This window comes from Grus americana, chromosome 3 (genome assembly GCF_028858705.1).
Source record: "Grus americana isolate bGruAme1 chromosome 3, bGruAme1.mat, whole genome shotgun sequence".
NCBI lineage: Eukaryota > Metazoa > Chordata > Aves > Gruiformes > Gruidae > Grus > Grus americana.
The window spans coordinates 79,578,739-79,603,970 of record NC_072854.1 but is presented as its reverse complement, the minus strand read 5'-3'; the positions used below and the strand labels follow the sequence as shown (position 1 = coordinate 79,603,970).

At 35.4% G+C, this 25,232-nt stretch overlaps 1 protein-coding gene across 1 annotated transcript in view; it reads left to right on the top strand.

The window, feature by feature from the left end:
- Positions 1-25,232, top strand: part of WDR27 (WD repeat domain 27) — a 127,127-nt gene that overhangs the window by 18,876 nt on the left and 83,019 nt on the right. Inside the window, exons 13-20 of the mRNA XM_054819477.1 lie at positions 194-272; positions 801-872; positions 2,080-2,183; positions 5,066-5,155; positions 8,967-9,088; positions 9,665-9,798; positions 19,490-19,587; positions 19,894-20,015. Coding sequence (XP_054675452.1) covers positions 194-272; positions 801-872; positions 2,080-2,183; positions 5,066-5,155; positions 8,967-9,088; positions 9,665-9,798; positions 19,490-19,587; positions 19,894-20,015 — 821 coding nt within the window. The remainder of the gene's footprint in view (positions 1-193; positions 273-800; positions 873-2,079; positions 2,184-5,065; positions 5,156-8,966; positions 9,089-9,664; positions 9,799-19,489; positions 19,588-19,893; positions 20,016-25,232) is intronic.

Here is a 25,232-nt window from a genome sequence, read left to right as displayed (position 1 = left end):
GCAATGTAACAGTTCATATTTCTTTTCTTTTCTCAGTAAGTATTATTTTAGAATGATTGGTCATAAATGTGTTTTGTAAAATAAGGAGACATCAAATATTTCTACTGTGCTAGCCCAACTAAGTATCTACCTTAACTGTAAAAATATAACATTAAAAAAACACTTTAGTGAAAATTAAATTATTTTACTATAGGAGTGAAAAGCAGGGTGAAAGATCAGCCATTGGTTTTCCATAATAAAATTAAGTCATCAGGTTATACAGCACCACCACGGTGAGTAGATACATTACTATTTTGTCTGTTTTATTGGTGTCTGATATTTTGTCACATAATAGAACTGTGTAGTCTCATTACTCTGAAATTAATTGCCTGTGAAAAACAGATATGATGTTATCAAACAAAATAATTTTAAAAATATGTGGTAAAATAAAATTTTCACAGCGTCTGGTCAGTGTTTCACTTCCTTTCAAAATCTATGTTAGGCATTCTGTCTCTTTCATATGATTAAACTCTTGTTTCTTCAGCTTGCAGAAAGAAATATCTGAGTAATTTATATGAATGGATTTTGACCTTCAGAGTGCATTATCCAACAAATAACTCACAGAAAGCAAAACCTAGGTGCAAACGTGAGCGTTAGATGATTACAAAGTTATCTTGTCATCGATGTGTACGTTATCTTACCTACTGACATTACTAGTAGACATAAATAGGAGGAAGTAGGATTGCTTTTCGTTTGAAATAAACTATTTATCTCATGCAACATTTAATGTTTCATATAGGAGACTCTGTTCTTTCTTGCAGAATGACCCTGTTTTCTCCAAATAATAACCTGAAGAAAACTGAGGTGTCAAAGTGGAAGACCAGTTGTAAACGGTAGGTAATATAGCAACTCCATTAGAGGAGGAACAAATTAAAATGACGATAAATACAGTTCTATTGGAAATATGGTTTGTAGCTGTTTCTCTCATTGGGACATTTAGTTAGGGGTATCACTGGAACTAAGAGGCTGTGTAAATTTGCTGTAAAATGACTGCAGCAGGTGATTCAGACTATCAGACTATCAATTACATTTTAATGTCTTGCATATAAAAGAAAATATACATATCTATTTTCTTAGATTTTTGTTGCTAGAATGAAGAACAGGTGCTAAATATGGTTAGAAGCATAGTCCAAATGTTCCTAAGCTGCAGTTCTAGTCAGAAAAATAACTGAATGTGGCACAGTGAGACTTAGTGATTTCAGATCATGTGCCTCATTCACTCTAAAATTATGTTATCTTAAGCTAATGCAAGCTTACTCTAATGGATTCAAACAAAGTATACATAATGGTATAATTTGAGCAGTGGATTCATCATCACTGTGGACACAATGAATTTTTTTTAGAGCTGGCACTCTCATGTTAATTGGTGTGACATGTTAAATGGGGAAATTACACACATTTTTTTCTCTTTAGTATTATATAGAGTCTTTGTTCTGTGTAGTACAAACATAAAAGTAAAGAATGATTAATGCCATCATTTTTCTCTTTTAAGAAAATTTTAAAGTGTTTAAAAAACACTTGATAGCTCAAGACTAGTTTTTTGTAATCTTTGCATACGTACACAAGCCTTTTGATGAGTACTTCAGATAATTTCAAGATTGATTTGTGCTATTTTATGATAGGTTAAGCTACTTAGCATGGGTTTTTTTAGTATCTTGTTAAATAGATGATATGTGTAATTCTTATTTTTACATATGGAGATATTTATCATATTGCTTATTGTCACAACAAGGTAGTTTACATTCTTTAAATACTTTTATTATATATGCAACTTAAGAATTTTGATTTTATGTACAAGTCCATGTTAATTCTTGATCTCATAAATACATAACAGTTGCTGATAGGAGTAATTTAAGTATGACAAATTAAAATTCATTCTACCTCTTATCTTGGATTTAACATAAATTTTACAGAAAATATTTATATAAAGATGTTTAGAGTAGGTCCCAAAGCACATTAATTTGATAATTGAAATGAAAATGTACTGGGTTCGGATATCTTAATATTTTTCCCCTCTTTCTCTTTTTTCTTTCTTTGAAGTAAAAATAAAGAATATCCATTGGAAAGTTATCCTCCAGTCAAATGTGAGAAAGAGATATCTGTTACTTGTAAACCAACCCCAATTTATTGCATTCAGTATTCTGGTACGTACAGGCTTTATAAAATGTACAGTTGTATCAGTGTGCAGAAAGAAAAACAAAATTTGTGTGACATGGTTTATTAAGATCATGGATTTATTGGGTAAATCCCCAGAAAACTTTCTGGCAATACCATGTACTGTTTGATCATCATTTTTTAACTTGAAAAACCATGCAGGCTGCTAACACGTATGCAACAGGATTCTAATTCTCTGATTTTACATCTTGTTTCCTTTTGGACTTATTCTATGACTTTCCCACTACAACTTGAAAATTGGTAGTGTAACAAGTTCTTTCACTAAGGAATTTATTTTCTGAGACATTTACCTTGTGCCATTAGGGTGTATTAAAAGCTGAAGTTCTGTTTCAAAAGAATCAGAATACTCCTATTTCTTATGTAAAGATTATTCAGTTTTTATATATTAAAATAAAAATAAAATTCTTCCATATAATCCAAAGAAGGGTATTTTTCTTAACTGCTTTGTAGAAGTGAGTCTTGTAATAGGTTTAGTCATTTTCAATCCATATAAATATGATTATAGAAAAACCACTTCTTAGATTAGCAATCAAATGTATTACTAAGTATACAATTATGTTAATGTACACTCTGCAAACCACGATATTTTCAAAGTATTTTAAAATGTATAACTTTATAAATATTTTGAGAGGAAGAGCAACTTTCATCTTCAAGAAATAAAACCAATTAAATGCAATCAGTAAGTTTTCTGAAATATATTCCAGCCATCTCTTCGTTCCCTAGAGAGTGTGAAGAAACTATTTTTATGGCTCCTGAAACAAATTGATTGCAGAGAGCTTATTTCTAGGAATGTTATGTGCACTTAAAACTAAAAGTTCTTTTTTTAGCACAGCAAAGCATTACTATAGTTTTGATAATGCATTTTAAGTATAAATCCTCTTTTACTTTGAGGAAGGAACATCTTTGTCTCCGTCTGTGTCTCTAGCACTCATGCATGCACACACAGGTTTAAACAACCACAGTTTAGCAAAACAAGGTTTAGGAAAAATTGCAGAGATTTTTTTTCTTGGAGTAAAAAAATCATATTATTGTAAGCTTGTAAAGAGGTGTTCTGTTATTGTTATATTCTGTGTTGACCAGATGGTTCCTAGCTTTACAATGTATTTTCTGTTGCAAATTTGCGACTTGGATTTGCAGCTTGGAACAATCTTTCACGTGGTCTTTGAAAAGTATGAATCACAATAATTAATATTTATGTGCATCTTTAAACATAGTAGAAAGAAAACTAAATAGAAAACTTAAGTAAAACTTAAGATGTTATAAAGTTGCATCAATGAGTTAAGGCAAACCTTAGATTTATTAAACATCCTTTTGTAGTATTGGAGGTGTTATGAATTATGACTTGTTGCTCTGTTAAAAAACAGTTTTATTCAGGATTTGAGATGATGTTCCATTAAACAAGCATCCAAAATTCTATGCAAAATTATTTTCTCTCATTCTGTATGCACAAGAATGCTTATATATAGTTAGTTCTCTGTGTGTGTGAGACTTACTTTATATCACTTACCTGATATACTTACAAATCAGCTCTCATGCTGAAAATACACAGTCAAAACTGAAAAAAAAAAATCTGCAGAAGAGCACTACCCTTTATCTCAAAGACTTCATACCTTTGAGTTTGTGGGGCATGCATTTTTTGGAATATTTTGTCCAGGACTACTTACCTTATTTTTGTGATGAAAATATTTAACAGCTTTATTTGGTATGTGCAATTACTAGTACGCTGAGAAAAATTCTACTGAAATATTGCTTGTCAGATAAAACGAAAAATATTTTTATAAAGTTGTTCTTAGCCAGTTTAGTATACTGGTGCATTTAATAACTGATAACAGAAAAAAAAAGATTCTGGAATGCCTCTTCTTAACATACATGTCTACCCCATTGTGTGTCTCAATGTTCACTTCTAGTAGATGAGTCTCAGAGATTAGAAATATGGATCCCTTATCTATTTATATTGCCATAATGTGGGAAAAAATGTGTTGTGGAATATAGTATTCTGAACCTGCAATGTGGATGGTACTTGGACAGTGGATAGGAGTGCGTAATGTTGGTGAAGTCACGTATGACTTTCATTCCCTCTCCCTGTGTAAAGGTGCTCGGGAGATTTATGAAGGGGATGTTCAGGTGGTACGTCTTTAAAAATACTTTTCACAGTGAACCTAGTAGTATTGATTTGAATTCTGTGCTTCATTTCCTTACTTCCTCTCATTTCTGTTTTCTCTTGCTCCACTCTTCCTTATTTTTTCCCATTGGTTCATTTATCTGCTCTTTATTATTTTAATTTTTTCAGGAAAAGCTTTTGAGCAAACAGTTAAATTTCACAAATGACTGCTATTATGTAGACATTAAGGGAGTCTATCCTGTCATTATGTGCCCCCGCTGATTACCAATATAAATGAATAATCTGACTGCACTTGGACAGTTTTTAGGATTACCTTATGAAGGAAATTTACCATCTTTAAGAAGCGATCCAAAATGACTAATATGTGCATTTTATTCTAATATAGAAGAAAAGGTGATGCAACTTTAATAAGATATAAAAGAAAGAGTGTAAGGAAATAGATTTAAATGACTGCTAAAAAGTTCTGCACTTAAATTTTGTAGCACTTTTTTCATGAAAAGTGAATTTCTGCTTTGAAATTTTTGAGCATATGTCAGGACAAGAAATGAATTCCATACAAATTCCTACCATGAGTTTGTGATGTTCATACAAAGTATGTGTTAAACAGATGAAATTAATGTCTTTTTTTGTTTTGTTGTAGTGACATATGTGATTTTTATGATTAAAAGTAAGAGCATATTAAGTTCTTGTTGCTTTCAAATATAAAACATTAGACACTCTTCTTTATAGGGGATGGAGAGATGCTGGCTTGCGGCCTGGCTGACAAAACTGTACTGATATTCAATTCCAATCTCACTGATACATATAATGTTTTTTCAGGTAAATTTATGAATTACATTATTAAAAAAATAATATATGATTGAGTTTAACCTAAAATGGCATAGTAATTTAAAGATTCCATCTACATCACCTTGAGAAGAGCGAGGGAAGAGGGATACTGCTGAATCAAGATGTAGAAGTTATTTCTATGATTGGTTAATTTTGTTCTAGAATTAAAGTACCTACCAGGTTTTCCCATTTCTCATTTTTTTGGGAGGTAAAAAGTAATCTATCATGATATATATAGCAATCTGCATTGTGAATGTGTATTGCAATAATTACATAGAAGTAATAAAGACAAGATATTGTAATCATAATCCATATATATATATATTGCAGTAGTATATTGTAATAGATTATTAGCAAAAAATTGATTGCGATGACTTGGCAAAAAATGTGCTTGGTTTGCAGCTCCAGACTTCTAAAGAACAAATATTTTTAAAAAAGGGACTATTCCTATGGACAAATCCATATGTGCAAAAGCATATGCACATGCGAACACAAGTGCATTACTTAACATTGTAAATAAGCCTTAAAAAAAAAAGAATTCTAAATTTCTACAAGTATTATCTGTTAAATTTTTACTAACAGTAAATGTTATGACTTTAAATCAGTCCTGCTAGATTAATTTTCTATGGAAGTTCATAATGGAAGATGACTGTCATTTCCTAGCAGACCTAGTATAAAAAGTATAAAAGTAGACTTTTTAGTTATTTTAGAAAGTTATTTCTAAGTAAATAACTCTGAAAACTGATTTCTGAACACTGAGGATTTTTGAGTAATTTTCATTGTATTTAGTGGAAGAAGCTGTGGCATTGTGATAACTAATGGAGACAACATTTCTGATATTGTCCTCTTCATGTGACAAAATTCATGAAAATATGCCTCATGGGCAGGGCAGTAAGGTCTTTTTTCTCCACAATAGCAAGTTCATAAACTTTAAAAAATATTTTTCTTCATGTATCACCAACTAATTTGAACAACTTCATAGTGTAAGTCATATAAATTGCAGACAGGAAGTGTTTTTAGGTTTTATTGACATAATTTTGTTATTTAGGTAGTACTGGAACAAAAGCAGTAATTTTGTCCAAAGAGACCCCAGATATCTGGAATATATTTAACATTGTTTTAGAAGATCTGAATTTCTAAAAGAAGCAATTAACCAAAAGAAATCAAAATTATGTATTTCCTTCCCTTGCTTGCTATAGGCATCTGTAAAAATAATGATACAGTACTGCTATAGGATTCAGTACACAGCAGCTTAACAAAGTTGTGCCCAAAGAATTCAGTATTTCTCAGTATTTCTTCAGATTATTAACACATCTTTCTTAAGGAATCTGAAGAAGCTAAGTTATAAATGATTTTAAAGAACTTTAAAGTCTTTTTTTGTTTGGTTGGGGTTTTTTTGTTTGTTTGTAGCAGGGCTACTCCGAACATGAAGTAGAACATAAATGTTGCAAAATTATTCCATGAGGCTATAAATTATCATTGTACAGTATGTGTTCTGTAGCTGTTCTTTGCAGTTTGTCTTTTGCATTGCAGATCCAGCTTCTCTTTATGTGAACCACTATCAAGAAGTTAGGCTGGTTTTACTTGAATGTTTATTACTTTATTACTAAATTGTTCTTCTGACAGTTGTCTTTGTTCTATTAGTTTTCTTAGGTTTTGCACTGCTATTGATCTTACTTCATTGATACCTTTCATTCTTTATTCTGTCCTTTTTTATGATGCACATTCTGAAAAGTGTAAACCACATTCTACGTCAGGCTCTTTAGGTAGCATAAGAATGCAACCTGTGCACGTAGTTCTTTTCAAAAGCTACATAAACGAGAAAATGTCAGATACTGTACTGTAGGGGAGCAGGAACCACAAACCATCAGTTACATGCTTATTTCATTCATGTAGTTCTGTACAATTCAGATTATCATGAAATCACCTATTTATTTTCTATTTCAGATGCCTTTGGTTTTGAAGTGTCACAATAAATGTATTTTCTTTTCATTAAAAAACATGATGCATTACTTTTCTTCAGAGCTGCAATCAATGGCAATGTAAAACTTTTTTTTTAAGAAATGGCAATGATATATATTCTGTTAAAATTTTCAATTTCAAGGAAGCATTAACATCTGAATATAGCTGATTATCAAAAATCCTATTTTTATAATGCACCATCAGAGAAGAGTGGTATAACAAATGAGCCTAATTTATTCAGTTTTGTTCCCTGATGTGCTCAGTTACAGTTTTAAGTAGTTCTGCCTTCCTCTTCAGTGTTGGCTCTTCAGGTGTCTGTGTCCAATCGTGAAGTGCAGGTAATATTGAACAGCTTTAAAAGAGTTATAGCTAGTCTTTTTACAAAACCAGCTGCTGTCCTTCTCAATGTGCTTCAGAACAGGGGAACCTTGAGTAACGCCTGTTTTGAAGCTTACTAACCTCTTGCAAGCCAGCTGGCATCTTCTTTGCTGTGCTTTGGGACTGGGAGACCTGGAGTGCAGAGGTTCTAAAGCTTTTTGCATGGCTCTTCCAATTTTCCAAACCTCAGATTTTCCTGAAGTTTCTCATGTTGCTTACCACTTTGGAAAACTGTTTTGTATATTCTGGTAAGGTTGTTTTTTTTTTTTTTTTTTTTTTTTCCCCCCTCTTTAATGCAGATAATTCAAGACTTCCAATTGGTTTTACAACACCAAAGCCTCCAAATAAATCTTTATGTTCAGAATAAAATAAGTATAGTACTTACATATGTACTTATCCAGTACCTGTGCAGTTTTCTGGTGAAAATTCTACAGGTCTTTGGTAACTGGGAATTAAAATATCTAGTTTATAAGTCTTTTCATGGATATATTTTATCACAGAAGATCTTAATTGCTGAGATAAATTCACTAGCCTTCCTGTAATTTAAAACAATGATTTTTTTTTTTTTTTTATATAAAGCTTCAGTTGACTAAAGAGAAAATGTGCACAAGAGGGCAGCATAAGAACTTTGAATGTTTTAAGGTTAGATGAAATTCATCAGACTTCGTCTGGACAAATGAGAATAATATGGGCCAAAGTTTCTTGAATTTGTTTGACATATTTTCTACTTTTTTGACCTTGTTGATCAGCATCAATATAATTTTAGATCAAATTAATAATTTTAGCTTGTGGATGATGTTTCTGGCTTTTGAAGTTCTTTCTCTGTAAGTTTCTAATCTTGTTTTTAACTGTGTGACACCAAACCAGACAAGTCTGTTTCTTGTAGAAGCTTTTTGCTACTTACTGGAGATTGTAATACTTTAAACTATGATTTTTACACAGGAAGTTACATTTTTTTAATCTAATGAGACAGTCCTGCAGAAGCTATTGCATGTTCACTGTGTTTTTACAAAAACAGCTAGATCAGTAATAAAAGCCTAATGAATAAAATAAAATATTGCCACTATTTGCAAGGTCTTAAGTGGTTTCCAGATCATATTTAATATAAAATTACATTAGAATATAATACTCATATTCTCTATTTGAGTAATGCTGCATCTTTGCTTAAATTGAATGTCAAGGATGTTTCTTGAAAATGCTCTTCCAATAACTTTGAAAAGATTAGAGTCAGAATTATCATTGTCTGGTTATTAATGAGAGACATTTTTCTATGTTTTTTGGTGGAAGAAAAAAATCAATAACTGATTTACCGTTGCCAGTTTTAATCCAACCATTTGAAGCCTGCATTTAAAATGTATTTTAATATTGTGTATAATTATATTAAAACAATACTATTCACTCTGGAGAAATGTGTAAATGCAAGAAACGAGCTTTATGATATTTCCATTATTATTTTTATTAGGTCATGATGGTGCAGTTAACTCTGTTGGCTGGAGTCATGACAAGAAGTGGTTAGTTTCTGCATCAGAAGACAGGACTTTAAGAGTCTGGTCAGTCTGCAGTAATGAACCTGCCCTAATTCTGGTAATTGGAAACTTCTGTCAGTTTGGTTCACAGAGGACACTGTTTTGCACTTTCATCTACTTCCATTTTAACAGCTCTGTAGAAGGAACTGATACAGCCTGATTTTCAGAGCTACTGAGTGGTGCTGATTCCAATTGATACTACAATCTGGGTGGTCTCCATTGACTTCAAATTAGGCTTCTATCATGATAATTTATGAAAAGAAAAAAAACAGCCTTGGTAGACAAGAGTAATGGACGTGTCTGGAAGTTTCGGTTTTATTGTCTGCTTGGTATTATTCTAATTTCATTGACTCAGCGCTGCTTGACTTTATAAGTCTACTCCCCAATTCAAATGGAAGTTTAGAGTATAAAGCTAGATTGTATTAAATTCAATTGAGTACAGATACTATTAACTTTACTGCCAACTAATTTAAGTAGAATGAAAACTTTATTTTGAGATTAATAGATGTCAAAAATAGGAAGGGCTACTACATAGTAGCTTAACCTCTTGGCCTATGATCAGGATAACAGGGAGGCTACACCTTAATATTCATCATCTTAGAATCCATTCTTAATAATTTTCTTTTCATTTCAGGGCAAAGAAAAGTTCCATAAGACTGTACGCTTTGCACAGTTTTATTTTATAGATGCATTTATATTGCTGGCTTGTGGAGCTGAATTTCATCTATTAAGTTTCCATCTAGACACAACAAAGGATGACCTCAAACGGTGAGTGCAACTTCTCATTGACAGACCAGTGAAAGTACTGTTTGATCTGGGATTTTGTGGGTGGTGAGGTGGGCTGAGGGGCAAGAATAATACAGAAGAAAAAAAATCAACAAATACTGAAAGTTAATTGTAAAAATGTCTTTGTTCTGGCATAATAGAAAAAAATTGAAATGTCAAATTTTTTATAGTTCATACCTTAACTTCTGCAAATACTGGGTTACTATTATTGTTACGATTTGGGACCTTCTGAGCTTTACCTTCTGCCTGTTTACATCTCAGTGTGCATGAATGTCTTAAGTTATGTTTGTGTAGCTATTGCAAATCTTTCTCTTGTGGGAATATTCTATATACTTTTTCTGTCAGAGACTCCAACATGCTGTGACTGTTTTCTTCCTTCTCTGTCAAATGAAAGTAGATCACTTTCATAATTTTCACTGACTTTCCAACTGTTATACTGTATCTAATTACTTTTCTTAATGCCCTATTTTGTCCCTGTGTTTCTTCATTGCTAGACATCCTTCATGTACTTTTTACTAACGCTATTCTGTTTATCATTATGTGGCTCCTTCTTTCCGACTTGGAATAAATTCTTTTATTAAATGTCTAATATACCTTTTCTGTTCTTTTAGTTTATAATTGGAGCTAAAACTGTCCTTGTATCCTTAATAAAAAGAAAATTTCAGCAATATTTGTGTATATGACACTTTATTATATTCAAATATATACATATATGTATGAATATATGTATATGTTTAGACACAATATCATTTGAAAATACCTTGGAGAGATATTTTTCTTTGTCTGATATTATGACTTTAGATTTTGAGTGGAAGGACAAAGAGAATTAAGGTTACAACACTGAAGTCTATTAGTTGATATTGTGAGTGATGTGTTCTGTCTGTTCATGATATTAAATAGTATTGGGCTACATCCTTAGGTGGGAAAAACTGGCCTATTTCCTTGGTAGTTTTACCACTGCACAGAAAAACATACTAAGCACAGGCTTAAATATGTTTTTGAATAGGAGTGCTTTCCTGGATTGAGGCATGAACCTAGTAGGTGGAACTTCACTGAAACTCTAAATGGCTATACAGAAAAAAAAGGAGAAAAAATGCCAAATTATATCACTCCTTTAAAATACACTTTTTTAAGAACAGAAATTCCTTCTTATTTGAAAAAGTAGCTAATGGGTTATAATCTAAGTTCTTCAAAATGGTTAATTAATTGTGATTTTCAGTCAGCTGCTTAGTTTTACAGTTAATCCACTGTCACTTGTGATTCTTTACCTTCCATTTCTGACTTTTGTTATTGAGTCATATACTCTATTTGGAATGGGAATGTAGCAAATAGACTGGAAAACTAAATACAAAGAAATACAGAATTTCCTGCTTTGATTTTATAGTATACATATTACATTAGGAGGCTAAAACTAATAGAATAAAATGAAAATACTGAAATATAGACACAAGTTCTTTTGAACGGATTTTTTTTTCCCTTTGACTTTCTTTTCTCAGAACTGATTCTACTGAGATCTCATGTTCTGAAGTGCTTACCCTGTAGCAAAGTGTAGTAGTACAGGAGGAACCTGGAAGGCAGGAAAAGTGATTCCTCTTTCCAGTTTTGCTTGAAAACTATTCATAGTGTAAACAAGTAATATTTGGAAACTGAGGCAGGCAACTGCTTCTCTTATACCGTTCTTAACTCTTCAAATTCATACAGGCAATCGTGGAGGAATTTAGAAAAAGAAAATGGAAAACAATATTCTGATCTTTTAGATCCTTCCATCTTCTGATCATTTTTAGGCTTTAATAAGGAACTTTTATTGTAGTATATAGTGTGCTGGATCTCTCTCTCTCTTTTTTTTTTTTTTTTTTTAACAAATACCCATGACTCCTAGAGGAAAGTATCCAGTAACCTGAAGAAATTCCATACTGCAGTTACTATTGTGGAAGACTCATCTGAACTGCCTTTAAGCTGATTAGTTCAGAAACTAATGGTAGTATGGAACTTCATGTAGTTGTAGAACCCACTCAAGAAACTCAAGAACTTGGACAGTGAACAACTTCTGTGTTCTGTATTGTTCCTATTGCTTTGTTAGAAGCATATAATATTCTGGTTTAAAGCTGTTAAAGTATGTATGTAGGGTTGTGCTTATAGCAGAATTTTGTTATTGCCATGCTCTCGGTGTTTCTTGATGCATTAACACTAACTCAAAAATATGCAATTAAACTCTCTGGCATATTAGTGTAATGACAAAATACCAAACACACAATTGTAGACATTGCAACAAATCCACAAACCACTCTGAGGCCTGGTTATATATATCTATAAAAAAAGGTATTCAAGGTTAATTTGCTTTGACATTTTCTTGTGGATTCCCTCCAGTTAATTTCCCAGCATTTCTTTCTTTTATGGAACACTGCATCATTCCTTTTCTCACAACTTTTTCATTTGGCCTTCTGAGTCAAGTTTGGAAGAATGCTTGAATGGAACTGATTCAAGAAGATGCTAGAACTAACCTCAAAGCATGCTTTATACCCTTAATTAGAAGGGCATGGCAATGCAATCTGGCCAACCAATAGATTGCTACTGTATTTCAGAGATGGAAGACAGTACAGTGACAAATCATATCACTGTTTCTCTGTGCAGAGTTTTCAAAGAACTCCCCATAAGTATTAATTAACTAAGCATCACAAAAATTTAATTAAATGGTTAAATATTGGTTCAATCTTAAAAGTGAAAAGTGAAAATTGAGAAGTGGAAATAAGAATATCATAGAAGAGATTTACTGCAGTTCTAGGAATAGGATACAGATCTCCTGACTTCTGCCTTTGTGATTAATCTCAAAATGATTAACGACTTAAAGTATTTTCTTTACATTCTCCGGAATTACTAACTATTGAATTTCCACTTTCATCAGCAGTTGTACATGCTGATATGAAGTGTAACTATTTGTTTCTCAGTTTATTTTTTTAATTCTTAATTACTTTTAGTTCACATAAGAATTTGAGCTGAACAAAACATCTGTGGGTTGTTATCTCATTTTTGTAGTTTTATGTGTTGTTTAAAAGCTCAGCATGAGCAATTTGAAACAAGTTTAAAAAGGAGAAAATTATGTCCATTAACAGAAACAGTGCCTTTTAAAGCCATTATATTTAGCAACTGGTTGTAGTAATCATACATACAGTAAGGGAAGTAATGATAAAATATCTACTCTGACAAAATGGGAAACTATACCAGAACATACTATAGGTAGAACAAAGGCCATGCTAAGTGGGTTTAAAATTTAGCATGATAATGATACTGTGGTGGGTTGAGCCTGGCTGGGGGCCAGGTGCCCACCAGAGCCGCTCTCTCACTCCCCTCATTCACCAAACAGAGGAGAAAAGGCATAATGAAATGCTTGTAGGTCGAGATAAGGACAGGGAGAGATCACTCACTAATTATCATCACGAGCAAAACAGACCGAACTTAGAGAGGGAATTCATCTAATTTATTACTAGGCAAAACAGAGTAGAGGAATGAGAAATAAAATCGACTCTTAAAACATCCCCCCCACCCCTCCCATCTCCCCGGGCTCAACTTCACTTCCGGCTTCAACCTTCCCTCCCCTCAGCGGCACAGGGGGACAGGGAATGGGGGTTACGGTCAGTTCATCTCGGTGTTTCTGACGCTTCTTCATCCTCAGGGGGAGGACTCCTCTCATCGGTCCCCCGCTCCAGCATGGAGTCCCTCTCACGGGGTGCAGACCTTCAGGAGCAAACTGCTCCAGCGTGGGGTCCCCCACGGGGTCACAAGTCCTGCCAGCAAACCTGCCCTGGCGTGGGCTCCCCTCTGCACGGGTCCACCGGTCCGGCCAGGAACTTGCTCCAGCGTGGGCTTCCCACGGGCCACAGCCTCCTTCAGGTGCCTCCACCTGCTCCGGCGTGGGGTCCTCCACGGGCTGCAGGTGGAATCTCTACACCCCCTCATCCTTCCTCCATGGGCTGCAGGGGGACAGCCTGCTTCACCATGGCCTTCACCATGGGCTGCAGGGGGATCTTTGCTCTGGTGTCTTGAGCACCTCCTCCCCCTCCATCTGCACTGACCTTGGTGTCTGCAGAGTTTCTTACATCTTCTCACTCCTCTCTCCGGCTGCAAAAGCTCTCTCTCTCCAAGTGTTTTTCTTCTTCTTAAATATGTTATCACAGAGGCGCTGATTGACTTGGCCTTGGCCAGCGGCAGGCCCGTCTTAGAGCCGGCTGGCATTGGCTCTATCAGACACAGGGGGAGCTTCTAGCAGCTTCTCACAGAAGCCAGCCCTGTAGCCCCACCGCTACCAAAACCTTGCCACGCAAACCCAACACAAACCCAACACAGATACGTAGGAGAGTGTTAATTTCGGATACTTCTGGGAAGTTAATGTTTAACAGGATAATTATTTTCATGCAAACAACTTTAAGCCAGTCTAAACTTCTTAAGTAAATGGGGTACACAAACCTGATGCAGCAGTATGATAATAAGAACATTCTAAGTTCCTTTGGGCTTTAGCCATTAGATCAAAGAACTTAAGAACTCTGTTTTTTTGTCAGAAACAGAATGGAAACTAGATGAGAAGTACATAAATCAAGGTGAATTCTAACAACATTCTAACAGCAACCATCTCTAAATGCTTTAAATTTTCCCGCACTTATCTTTTATTCTGTCTAAGATTCATTACATAGGGTCAGGGAATGACATCCACCCTCCTCTGTAGTGTAAGAGAATATTTTTCAGTTATTATAAATTCTAAGTGTTCCAGAAGGTGAAGTGATTCTTTTCTTTTTCATGTTATACTGATGATGTTTGTGGTCTGTCACTTAGTTTTGACTTTGTCATGTGCAGCCATTTTCCTTAAATTTTTAAATGTCAGATCTGCATTAAGCTTTTTTGGGGGGTTGTGGGAGGGTTTTTTAGGTGCCTATTCATGTTCTGTTTTTTGCATAGTAACATACTTCCATAATTGAAGTTTTTGGTCTATCATCAAAACGTTTCTACTTTATCAGGACTCCTGAAAAATGCTTTCAGCAAAGGACTTCAAATCTGCTGGAAAGTAGACACATCAGTCTCTGCAATCATTGCAGGAAATGTTTGTATCTTAGAATCTGGTTTTATGTATTATTTCTGAAGATATACCAGTCTCCTGAAAATAACTGTGTTCTGTAAATGTATTCCCCAAAAATGATTACATCCCCAAAGAATGTGGGATATATGAGATTACGGAGATTAGTTATTTACACTGTTGTTAAAATTCTAATGATTGAAGGCATTAAAGGAGGACAGAATTGTAATTCTGAGTATATCAACACAAATGTGGTTTTATTTGGATATCTGGTCTGTGGGATTGTCAGCTGAGACTATGTGCTGTGCATTAGAATTGGAGACCTGGAAAAAATGTAGTAAGAAAACACTGTTACTGTTCATCCATTTCTTTGCCTCCAACACAAGCTTTTCTGTGGCTCGAGGAGGTGTTGGTCTAATTTATACAATTTTTAGAATCATAGAATCCTTTTAGTTGGAAAAGACCTTTAAGATCACTTTTGTGCTACAATAGCCTCTCCAGTTGAGTTGTGAGATGGAATTTTGCTTATATTCTCTTCACACTCCTGGCCTTCATCTGTGCAGCATTTTCTAGTGCTTGTAGTGTTTTGTAACAGCTGAAAACAACTTCACAACTGTCTGTGACAGTGCATTGATTCATATTGGAAACCCTGCAACAAAGGAATTAGATTTGCTAATGGCAGAATGTCAAATTTATCGTTGGAAAGTGGCCAGTCCTGAGATGGAATTCTGGACGTAGTTGTATATAACTTTATTTTCAGAATTTCCTTCTGATTGGAAAATAAAAATCATATTTCTTTCCTTTTGAAGATTTCTTATCTTATTTTTTATTATATATATATATTTTTTTTACTTACAAAGTAACATTTGTTATATTGTCAGAAACCTATTGATTTTCTGCAGATAAAAGCACAGTTATTTTGCTAAAGGTGCCTTCTTATGGATAAGTTGTAATATCTTTCAACAATCTAAAAAGCTTTTCCTTTGTGTGCTCTTCACACCTTTACCTTGATAAACATTACAACACCTTCTGACCTTTACTGGATTAATTCCTTCAATTAATTCCTCAGCAAGCCCTTTGAAAGATATATAACAATCTTTTCTACTGAAAATAGAAAAATATTTTAAATTAAAATGTAGATTGTGCACATTTGCTTATGTTTCAACATAAATGTTTATTCTCAAATTCTGTTCTTATATATTACAAGTGAGCGGCATTTGAGCTTTTGTCTTGTGTCTGAATTATGTAATACCTTTCTTCCATAATCTAATGACCTACCTTCTGTGTTTGCCTGTTAATTCTTAGTTTATGGAGGTATTATTAAAGCAATAAAAAGGTAACCTAGATTGCTATATTAATTTTAATCTCTGAAAGATAAGAACAAAAAGTCCACAATTTTAGACTTGCACTTTGAATTGAATGTTTATAGGACATGTGGCAAATGCATTGTGTCAAAAAAATATAAGGTCTTAAATATACTAAAATTCCTCCTTTTTTTGCTAATGGGTACTCTTGTATTTTTTTCCTCTGTTACTTTGATTCAGTTTTGTCCTAACTTGTATTTGATGAATCTCATTTTACTGTGTTGGTTGAAGATTTGCTTTCTAGGTGAAATTCTATCTGGGAAACACCCTGTGAGGTGTTTATCTATGTAGCAGACTGCACTGTAGAAGAGAGATACTTCAGCTAACTCAAACTGTTCTTGCATTTGGGAGCAATCTAACTGTTTCAGTAAGCCTCTTTCAGCAGGGTAAATTAGACCAGAGGAAGCTTCATGCTGCCTTCATTAGATTGTTCCTATTATCTCAATCAGCTTATTTAAAGTTAGCTTGGGTATCTTTACCAAAAAATGGAGATAAATCAGTTGTTCCTGAATTCTAGAGCAGTTTATGTTTGTAGTTTACTTGAATGAAATATTATGGAAACCACAAAAGGTTCTTGGATAAAATTGCAGGACACTGTATTTTGCCTTCTGCTTCACCATCACTGCTGAAGTAACTCTAATGTGTACCTGGAAAAGCTCAGCAGATCTTTGTGACAGAGAAAGGCAAAAGCCAATCATTAACCTTTGTTCTTTCGAACAAATCATAGTATCATAGAATGGTTTGGGTTGGAAGGGACCTCAAAGATCATCAAGTTCCAACCCCCCTGCTGCAGGCAGGGACACCCTCCACTAGACGATGTTGCCCAAAGCCTCATCCAGCCTGGTCTTAAACACTTCCAGCGATGGGGCATCCACAGCCTCTCTGGGCAACCTGTTCCAGTGCCTCACCACTCTCACAGTAAAGAATTTCTTTCTAACATCTAATCTAAATCGACCCTCCTTTAGCTTAAACCCATTACCCCTTGTCCTGTCACTACACTCCCTGATAAACAGTCCCTCACCATCTTTCCTGTAGGCCCCTTCAGGTACTGGTAAGCCACGATTAGATCTCCCCGGAGACACCTTTTCTCCAGGCTGAACAACCCCAACTCTCTCAGCCTGTCCTCATAGGAGAGGTGCTCCAGCCCTCCGATCATCTTTGTGGCCCTCCTCTGGACTCTCTCCAACAGCTCCATGTCTCTCCTGTACTGGGGCCCCCAGAGCTGGACGCAGTACTCCAGGTGGGGTCTCACAAGAGCGGAGTAGAGGGGCAGGATCACCTCCATCGACCTGCTGGTCACACTTCTTTTGATGCAGCCCAGGACATGGTTGGCTTTCTGGGCTGCAAGTGCACACTGCCGGCTCATGTTGAGCTTCTCATCAGTCAATACCCCAGAGTCCTTCTCCTTGGGGCTGCTTTCAATCCATTCCTTGCCCAGCCTATAGTTGTGCTTGGGATTGTGCTGACCCACATGCAGGACCTTGCACTTGGCCTTGTTGAACTTCATGCGGTTCGCACAGGCCCACGTCTTCAGCCTGTCAAGGTCCCCCTGGATGGCATCCCTTCCCTCCAGCATGTTGACCACACCACGCAGCTTGGTGTTGTTGGCAAACTTGCTGAGGGTGCACTTGATCCCACTGTCCATGTCACCGACAAAGATGTTGAACAGTGCCGGTGCCAGTACTGACCCCTGAGGAACACCACTCTGGCTGATAAATGTATTGCTTTTGTCAAATTATCTCAGTTTTGCAAGCTTTTAGCATTGTTGGAGAGAAACAACAATTATTCCTACAAGTGTGTCACGTGTGTACTTTTGTATTGTCATTAGACTGACATGCCACAATGGAAGTAAAATACTTATGGTTACATTGGAATTATTTTACTGCGTAGAAGTGTCTGCATTTAGAATATAATGTAGAAATTTTGAGTTATTGCGGCGTGTTGACCTTCACTGGCAACTAAGCCCCCACCCAGTTGCTCACTCACTCTCCCCCAGTGGGATGGGGTGAGAATTGGAAGGGCAAAGGTGAGGAAAACTCATGGGATGAGATAAAGACCATTTAATAAGTGAAGAAAAAAGAAAATAAACCCACCCCAAGTGATGCAGAAGTAATTGCTCTCTAGCTCCCACCAGTAGACCGATGCCCAGCCAGTCTTTGAGCAACGGCTACTTTCAAAAAACTCCTCCCCTCCCAGTTTTATTGCTGAGTTTGGCATTATATGTTATGGAATATGTCTTTGGATAATTCAGGTAAGTTGTCTTGGCTATTTCCTCATCTGACCTCTGCATTTCCCCCCGCCCACTCACTCTGGGGGCACAGTGAGAAACACAGAGTATCTTAGTGTGCATATACTGTTCAGCAATAGCTAAAGCCCCGGTGTGTTATCAACACTGTTTTGGTCACAAATGTAAAACACAGCACCATACAAGCTACTACGAAGAAAATTAACTACACCCCAACCAGACCCGGTACAGGTATTAACAACTCTGTATTTCTTAGATGACTTCTTCTGTGGAAATCACACTCTTCTTGCTCAACATATCCATATCTGTGGAAGAATGTTTTCTGTTGACTTTGGTGGATTTAAGATCAGATCCATGTTGTCTGTGCTAATATATTTAGTAAATAGAAAGATCTAATCATATTGAATAACAACACAGTTCTGCATTGTGTGATATGAGTAAGTCTAAAGCCATTTTAGAGGGCTTGGCATGTCTGCAACATCTGCATGGAGCTGGCAGATACCCCACAGGACCTTGAGTCCAGTGTATGTACGGAAGTCAAATTTCTTTGGTAGTGTGTGATCAGACCCTTGTTCTGCTCCCATCCAAGTGGAAATTATTATTTTCCTCAGTTTTCTCCTCATTTTCTTTCTTATTGCCCCTATGATCAGCACATTGAATGCTGTACTGAAACTAGTGGTATTTCTGCTCTTTGATTATAGATACTTGACAGATTTTTTTCTCTTCAACATTTTCAATATACATACAGGATTATTTTAATGTTTCAGGTTGATGAAAGATTTATCTTATGTATATGAATATCATATTTCTTTTCATCCAAATGAGTTTTGTTACTAAGTTTTTTAATATAGTTCAGCAGCAAGTCAAAAGGTCTGTGGCCTTAATTTTTAATAATGAAAGAAAGCATTTTGATTTGCTTTGTGATTCCAATGGGAGCTTACTGGAGGCCACAAATCATAACTTATTTCATCAACATTAGCATTCATTCAATATTTTTCACAGATACAAACAGAGAAGTGTTTGCAAATTGGTACAGAAATTTCCCATGGCTTCAACAATGGAGATTACCAGCCTTTCAGCAGTAAATGATTTCTACTCCTGTATCCTTTGTATTTCTTATATTCTTTATAGTTCTTTGGACTTAATGACATGGAAATAACTTCAATTAAAATAATTAGCATTTAATTCTTTACTAGTCTTTTTCTATCAGAGTAAAAATGCTATATTTTTTTGTGATATTGAACTTCAGCCTTGGACATAAATTTTTTAGGACTGTAAGATTTTTGGTGCTGCTCATAGAGAACTAAATACAACGGAGTCTTGATATCTATTTATATGTCTTTCTGTGTGTCTATATGCTTTTTTTCCTTTAGATGAGTTTGACTTTAACACAGAGAACTGCACAGATATTGTACTTACAGCTGGCAGCAACCGAGCATTGGAAGTTTTTGACCTCAATGCAGGCTGCAGCACAGCAGTGATACCAGAAGTTCATACTAGATCAGTCCATCAGATCTGCCAAAATAAGGTATATGCTTTATTGAATTTTATTTGTAGTACCACTACAACTCCATCAAGAAAGAAATTGGAGGCTAAAAATATAATTGATAGTAATTGATAGAGTTTTTATATGTTGGGCAGGATAGTCAAGGTCATAAGTCTGTGTGATAAAGGCATCCAGATCTCATTTGTTCCTAGTGGAAAGCAGCGAGCAGTGAGAATGACTAAACAAGCTTGCTATTAGGGAAGTGTATATTACCCCTTGCCTTACTTGTGCCAGACTGTAATACTGTAGTTCAGCAGGAACTTTTCCTTATGTAACTGTCCTCCTCTAAAGTTGAATCTGAAGTCGTCTGATTTATTCTGAAACTTCAGAAACAGCAACCAAAAAAAAAAGAATTGCTCAGTACTGCAATAGAATGGATGACTTAAACCCCCTCATCCTTGCTCTTTTTTTTAAACTTGAAGATTGATTTGAATGTTTGGAGGTCTTATGGTACCGTACATGCTGGAACGCCTACTGCGTTAGGTTTGGTCGAATATGGTTCTTCATTCCCAGTTGGAAATTCCTTGCTTCTGTGGGTTTAAAACAGTTCCTTATTACTACTTTTGTAGAACTTTTTGTGGGTTCTCCTGAGAGATGAAATCTGGTAAAACACTTAAAATTGTGCTAACTATTTCAGTACTATTTGTAACACATATAGGCTTAAAGTTCTGGCTTTTCTTTTTGCTTGGTCAGCTTAGTGGCTTCAGGTTATTTAATCAAGAAAAACTTTAAAGCTGCAGGCAAGTATTCACTTGGGAAAAAAACCGAGATGTATGTGGTATAGCAAAGAAAATTGACCATTTTTGGGGAAAATTATAGATCAAGTTTCTCTACTTTTTCAGTTATATAAAATTAATACTTTAGATAAGTCAATAGGAAAATTACACAACTATTTTGTTACAGTTGTATAGTTTAAAGCTATTAGAGTAAATATAATTCAGTGCATTTAGATTAAGATAATACACTAAAATATTTTATAGACTTCTAAAAATATGCAGAATGCTGTGTGTAAATTACATCCTGTTTAAAGTGTGAAATACATTGGAATCTAAAGTTAGCTAGTGATGAGGGGTGGTGCAATAGAAACAAATCTCTGGAGTGAAACAGTTGATGCTGAAGATCCAGTACCTACACAACAAAACTTATGAAGGCTTTCTTTTGGACTAGCCCTAGTCTTGTCTTGTGGACTGAACGCTTATTAGTGATTGCAATATGTATATTCTTGAAGTGCATTTTCTGGTTTAGATTCACACAAATCAGTTTCATTGTTCCAGGACTGCTTTGTGATGCTACCTGAACAGCTGTAAGTGGGGACAATCAGGAGATTTGTTCTTTAAATAAAAAAAAAAAAAAAAAGAAAAGAAAAAAGAAAAAAAAGAAAGAAAAGAAAGAAAATCTATTTAGAAGGTCTTGTAAAACACTAAGGAAGATATGTTCTGATTAAATGTGGGAGAAACCTGTTAGAAAATTATTAAATAAACAGGATATTCTAGAAACAGAGGTGAACAGCATGACATTCTGTTATTTCTGATTTTGGACAGCAGCAGCTGTAAGCAAGTATATATAATTTACAATGTAATGACTTTGATTTTAAAAGATTTTTAGATCATTTGCAAGAATTGGCAATGTGTGAAATTCATCTCAGCCTGCAGTGTACTTGATTAAGCTTATTATATAATTTGGAATATGTTCTCTTCACAGCAGACATTGTCTAATGTACAATATAACAGTACTCTGAATCTTCCTCCAGAAGTTTAGCAGGAAATATTGCGTACATATATATATACACACACATATACATATATACACATACATATATATATGTATATTCATATAAAATATTTGACTACACTGACTGTTATAAAATATATCTCTTAGAAGATAATGGGGTGGGACACCCATTTTAATGGGTACCTGTAATTCCCGTTTCCTTTCACAATTTTATTACTCTAAAAGTGAAACTATATTTAGAAGATAATAAATATTCCTATGTCACTATGACTTATTAATCAAGAAGCATAGACTGAGAATGAAAATTAAATAAACTTGTCATACTACCTGTATGTGCATATAAGCTGATGCTAAATCAGTGTTTCTGTAAAGATACTCACAGATTATCTGCATGACACTACAGAAATTTTGAATGTTCAGAGGAACATTCATTTAAATGTCAACTGAATCTAAGAACTGGTTGCCTTATTCTCTTGTCTAATTTTGAAAATCTCTCTCTGTGGCCTGTTAAATAAAATTAATATAAAAGTATTGTCTCTCAAGAATCAAGAAACCCTTGGTTTGCTTATCAAAATCTGCATTAATTGCAATGAAACCAGAGTAGAATTCTTTATAGTTGTTCCTCTTGAAATCTGTCCAAAATATACTGGCTAAAATCATTGAATTCACACACACACACACACCCCCCAAATTCTCTAATTACCATAGGCAGTCAAAAACATCACTTTAAGTTTAGTAGAGTATAGCACATCCTTTGTTGCAGTGGCAGTTATCAGTGTGATGAAGCCTTGATCCAGTAATGGTATGCTGAAGATGATAAACCACCCTACTTGCCACAGTTTATCTTTCTTTAGGAGGAATGTTTTGAATCTTCTTGACTGTAATTAGGTTGTAAAATCAGACTGTATCCTTGCCTGAGATATTCAGCCTACAGCCTCTGTACAGATGTAAGTACAGTTGATGAAACTTTGTCCTTTATCTGAAGCTTGAATTATGCAAGGCAATCTCTGTTGTTAACACTTTGTGAAATATTGCAGATGAACGTAGAATATGTAGTCATACAGTGTACATATATAGAATAAGTACATGGAGTGTTTGCTGTTGTAGGCTAGCAAATAGCTGCAGTGGTCCTTCTTTTCAGATGAGATGTGAATCTGGTGGTGGTTCTGCCCATTCTAACTCTTCTCCCTCTTCCCTGGAGACAAAAGCAGTGGCAGCAACCAGATGGGGCTTCCAGCTTGTCTTCTATCTTGTCACTCTTCTCTCTTTCTCACTGGCAACCTCTGTGATAGCTGTACTGCCTCAAGCTTCCTGACAGTTTGCTGGAGCTCAAGAATAACCAGCCTATGGCTGAAGCCTGCTCCTCTGATCCTGTGCCACTTGGCCAGTTTACATCTCCAAACCTGAAGCTAGGCTGTATCTCTCTATATCATTACAGGTGCTCTGTCTCTGCAGCTATGAGTCTTCACTTCTTTACCTCCTACAACCATTTTCCTTTCTCCTCCTTCTACTTAATTGCCTCACTCTAGTAGAATCCTTGCCCCACCACCCCATACCGTTGCAGTCATCCACAACTATGTAGAGTACTGTTGTTCCCAGAGCTCCTTTGCCCTGATTATGTCTTCCCTACTCACCTCCTTGAATCTCGGTGTCTTGCAAGTATCCAGAGGAGACAAATGCAAGGACTGGAAGAAACTAGGTTTGGGGAGGTAACCTCCTCCTTGAGGGAGGAGAAGGATGTGGGAAGGTGAAGTGAGAAGCATCAATAAAGCTCACTCCCAGAAAGTTGGGACTTCTGCTTTAGTATGAAGGATAATTTTAAATATCTTTAATTTAAATGCAGTAGCAGAGTTAGAAAGTCTTCCCATTTTAAACTCAGCTTTTAATGCAAAAGATTACTTCAGAAATGAAAAATTCAATAGTATAATGATGAAGAAAAATTATAAAAATTGAATGGAAGCTGGGGAAAAAATAGTCATTACTGTGACTCAGAGCAGTGAGAAATGTAAGAAAAAAATCTTGGCTGTAAATCTTTAAAGACAGTAGTTTCCATATTTGCACCAGGTAAGAAGCTGCCCTATGTCGTTACATGTTTATGGTGAGATGAAGAATAATGACTGTTGTAGTTTAACCCCAGCTGGTAACCAAGCAGCCAGTTGCTCATCCCTCCCCCCTGCAAGGGGATGGGGAGGAGAATGGAAAAAAATACCTCAAGGGTTGAGATAAACACAGTTTAATAGGATAACAGAGGAAGATAACAATAACAACAACAATAATAAAAGAAGAGATGCACAAATGCAATTGCTCACCACATGCAGAAGGAAAAAAACCTAAAATGCAACACGCAGCCTGTTTCTGAGCAGCGAATCTGTCCCCCAGCTAGCCCCCCAGTTCTGTATGGAGCCTGACGTTCTGTGGCAGGGAATGTCCCTTTGGCCAGTCTGGGTCCGTGTCCTGGCTGTGCTCTCCCAGCTTCTCGTGCACCTGGGAGGGTGTGGGAAGCTGAAAAGTCCTTGACTTAGTGTAGACACTACAACTGCCTACCAACAACTAAAACCATCAGTGTGTTATCAACATTATTCTCATCCTAAATCCAAAACACAATACTATACCAGCTACTAGAAAGAAAAATTAACTCTACCTCAGCTGAAACCAGGACAATTCTACAGAACAGTGTTTTGCGTTGTGAATTTTTGTTATTTTGTCAACATCAGGGAAGGAAAATCAAAACAAGAATGTAGCAAGCGTGTCTCAGATGGGAGATAGGTAATCTGAAACATAAAAAGGCCTTTGTAGAGCTAGACTTATGGGGCTGTGACAGATTTAAAGTATTTTGATGAAGGAAAACAGTAGAAGGAAAAGAGGAAACTGGGCAAAATCATATCAAAAAACCCCTCACCTAGGAAGAAGTTGTTCTGGGTAGTCTGCTTACTACCAGATTTTTGTTTATATATTTGTATTACTTGTGTCACATTACTTCCCATTTGCCATCTACTTTAGATTAGTACAGTTTTTTAGGATTTGATATATACAGAACCCTTAGTCCTAGATCCAAAATAGTGCAACTTAGCTTACTGAGGTCCAGGAGAGGAAAACACAAAAGATATACTTAGTTCTTGAAGCTCCACGTATGATTAAACTTACACAATTAAATTGCTTGCAGAACTTTAGGCCTTATACCGCTTGCTTAGAACGTATATAATCTTGACTTAATTGAGCATATTAATGTTTCTTATTCCAAACTTCAGTGTATTTCTGTTTCCTTAAAAAGCATTTTGGCACCAAATTTCCCTGAAGTGCTCTGGGCAGACTACAATGATACAAAGCTTGTCTTTCTTCATATGCAGGTTCTTCCAGCAGTAACAAAACTAATTAAGCATCTTTTCTAAAGGATTTTAAGCCCGTGTCCTTAAATATGACCTTCCAAATCCATCACAAAAACTCCAATTAGACTATTGTGTTCTTTGT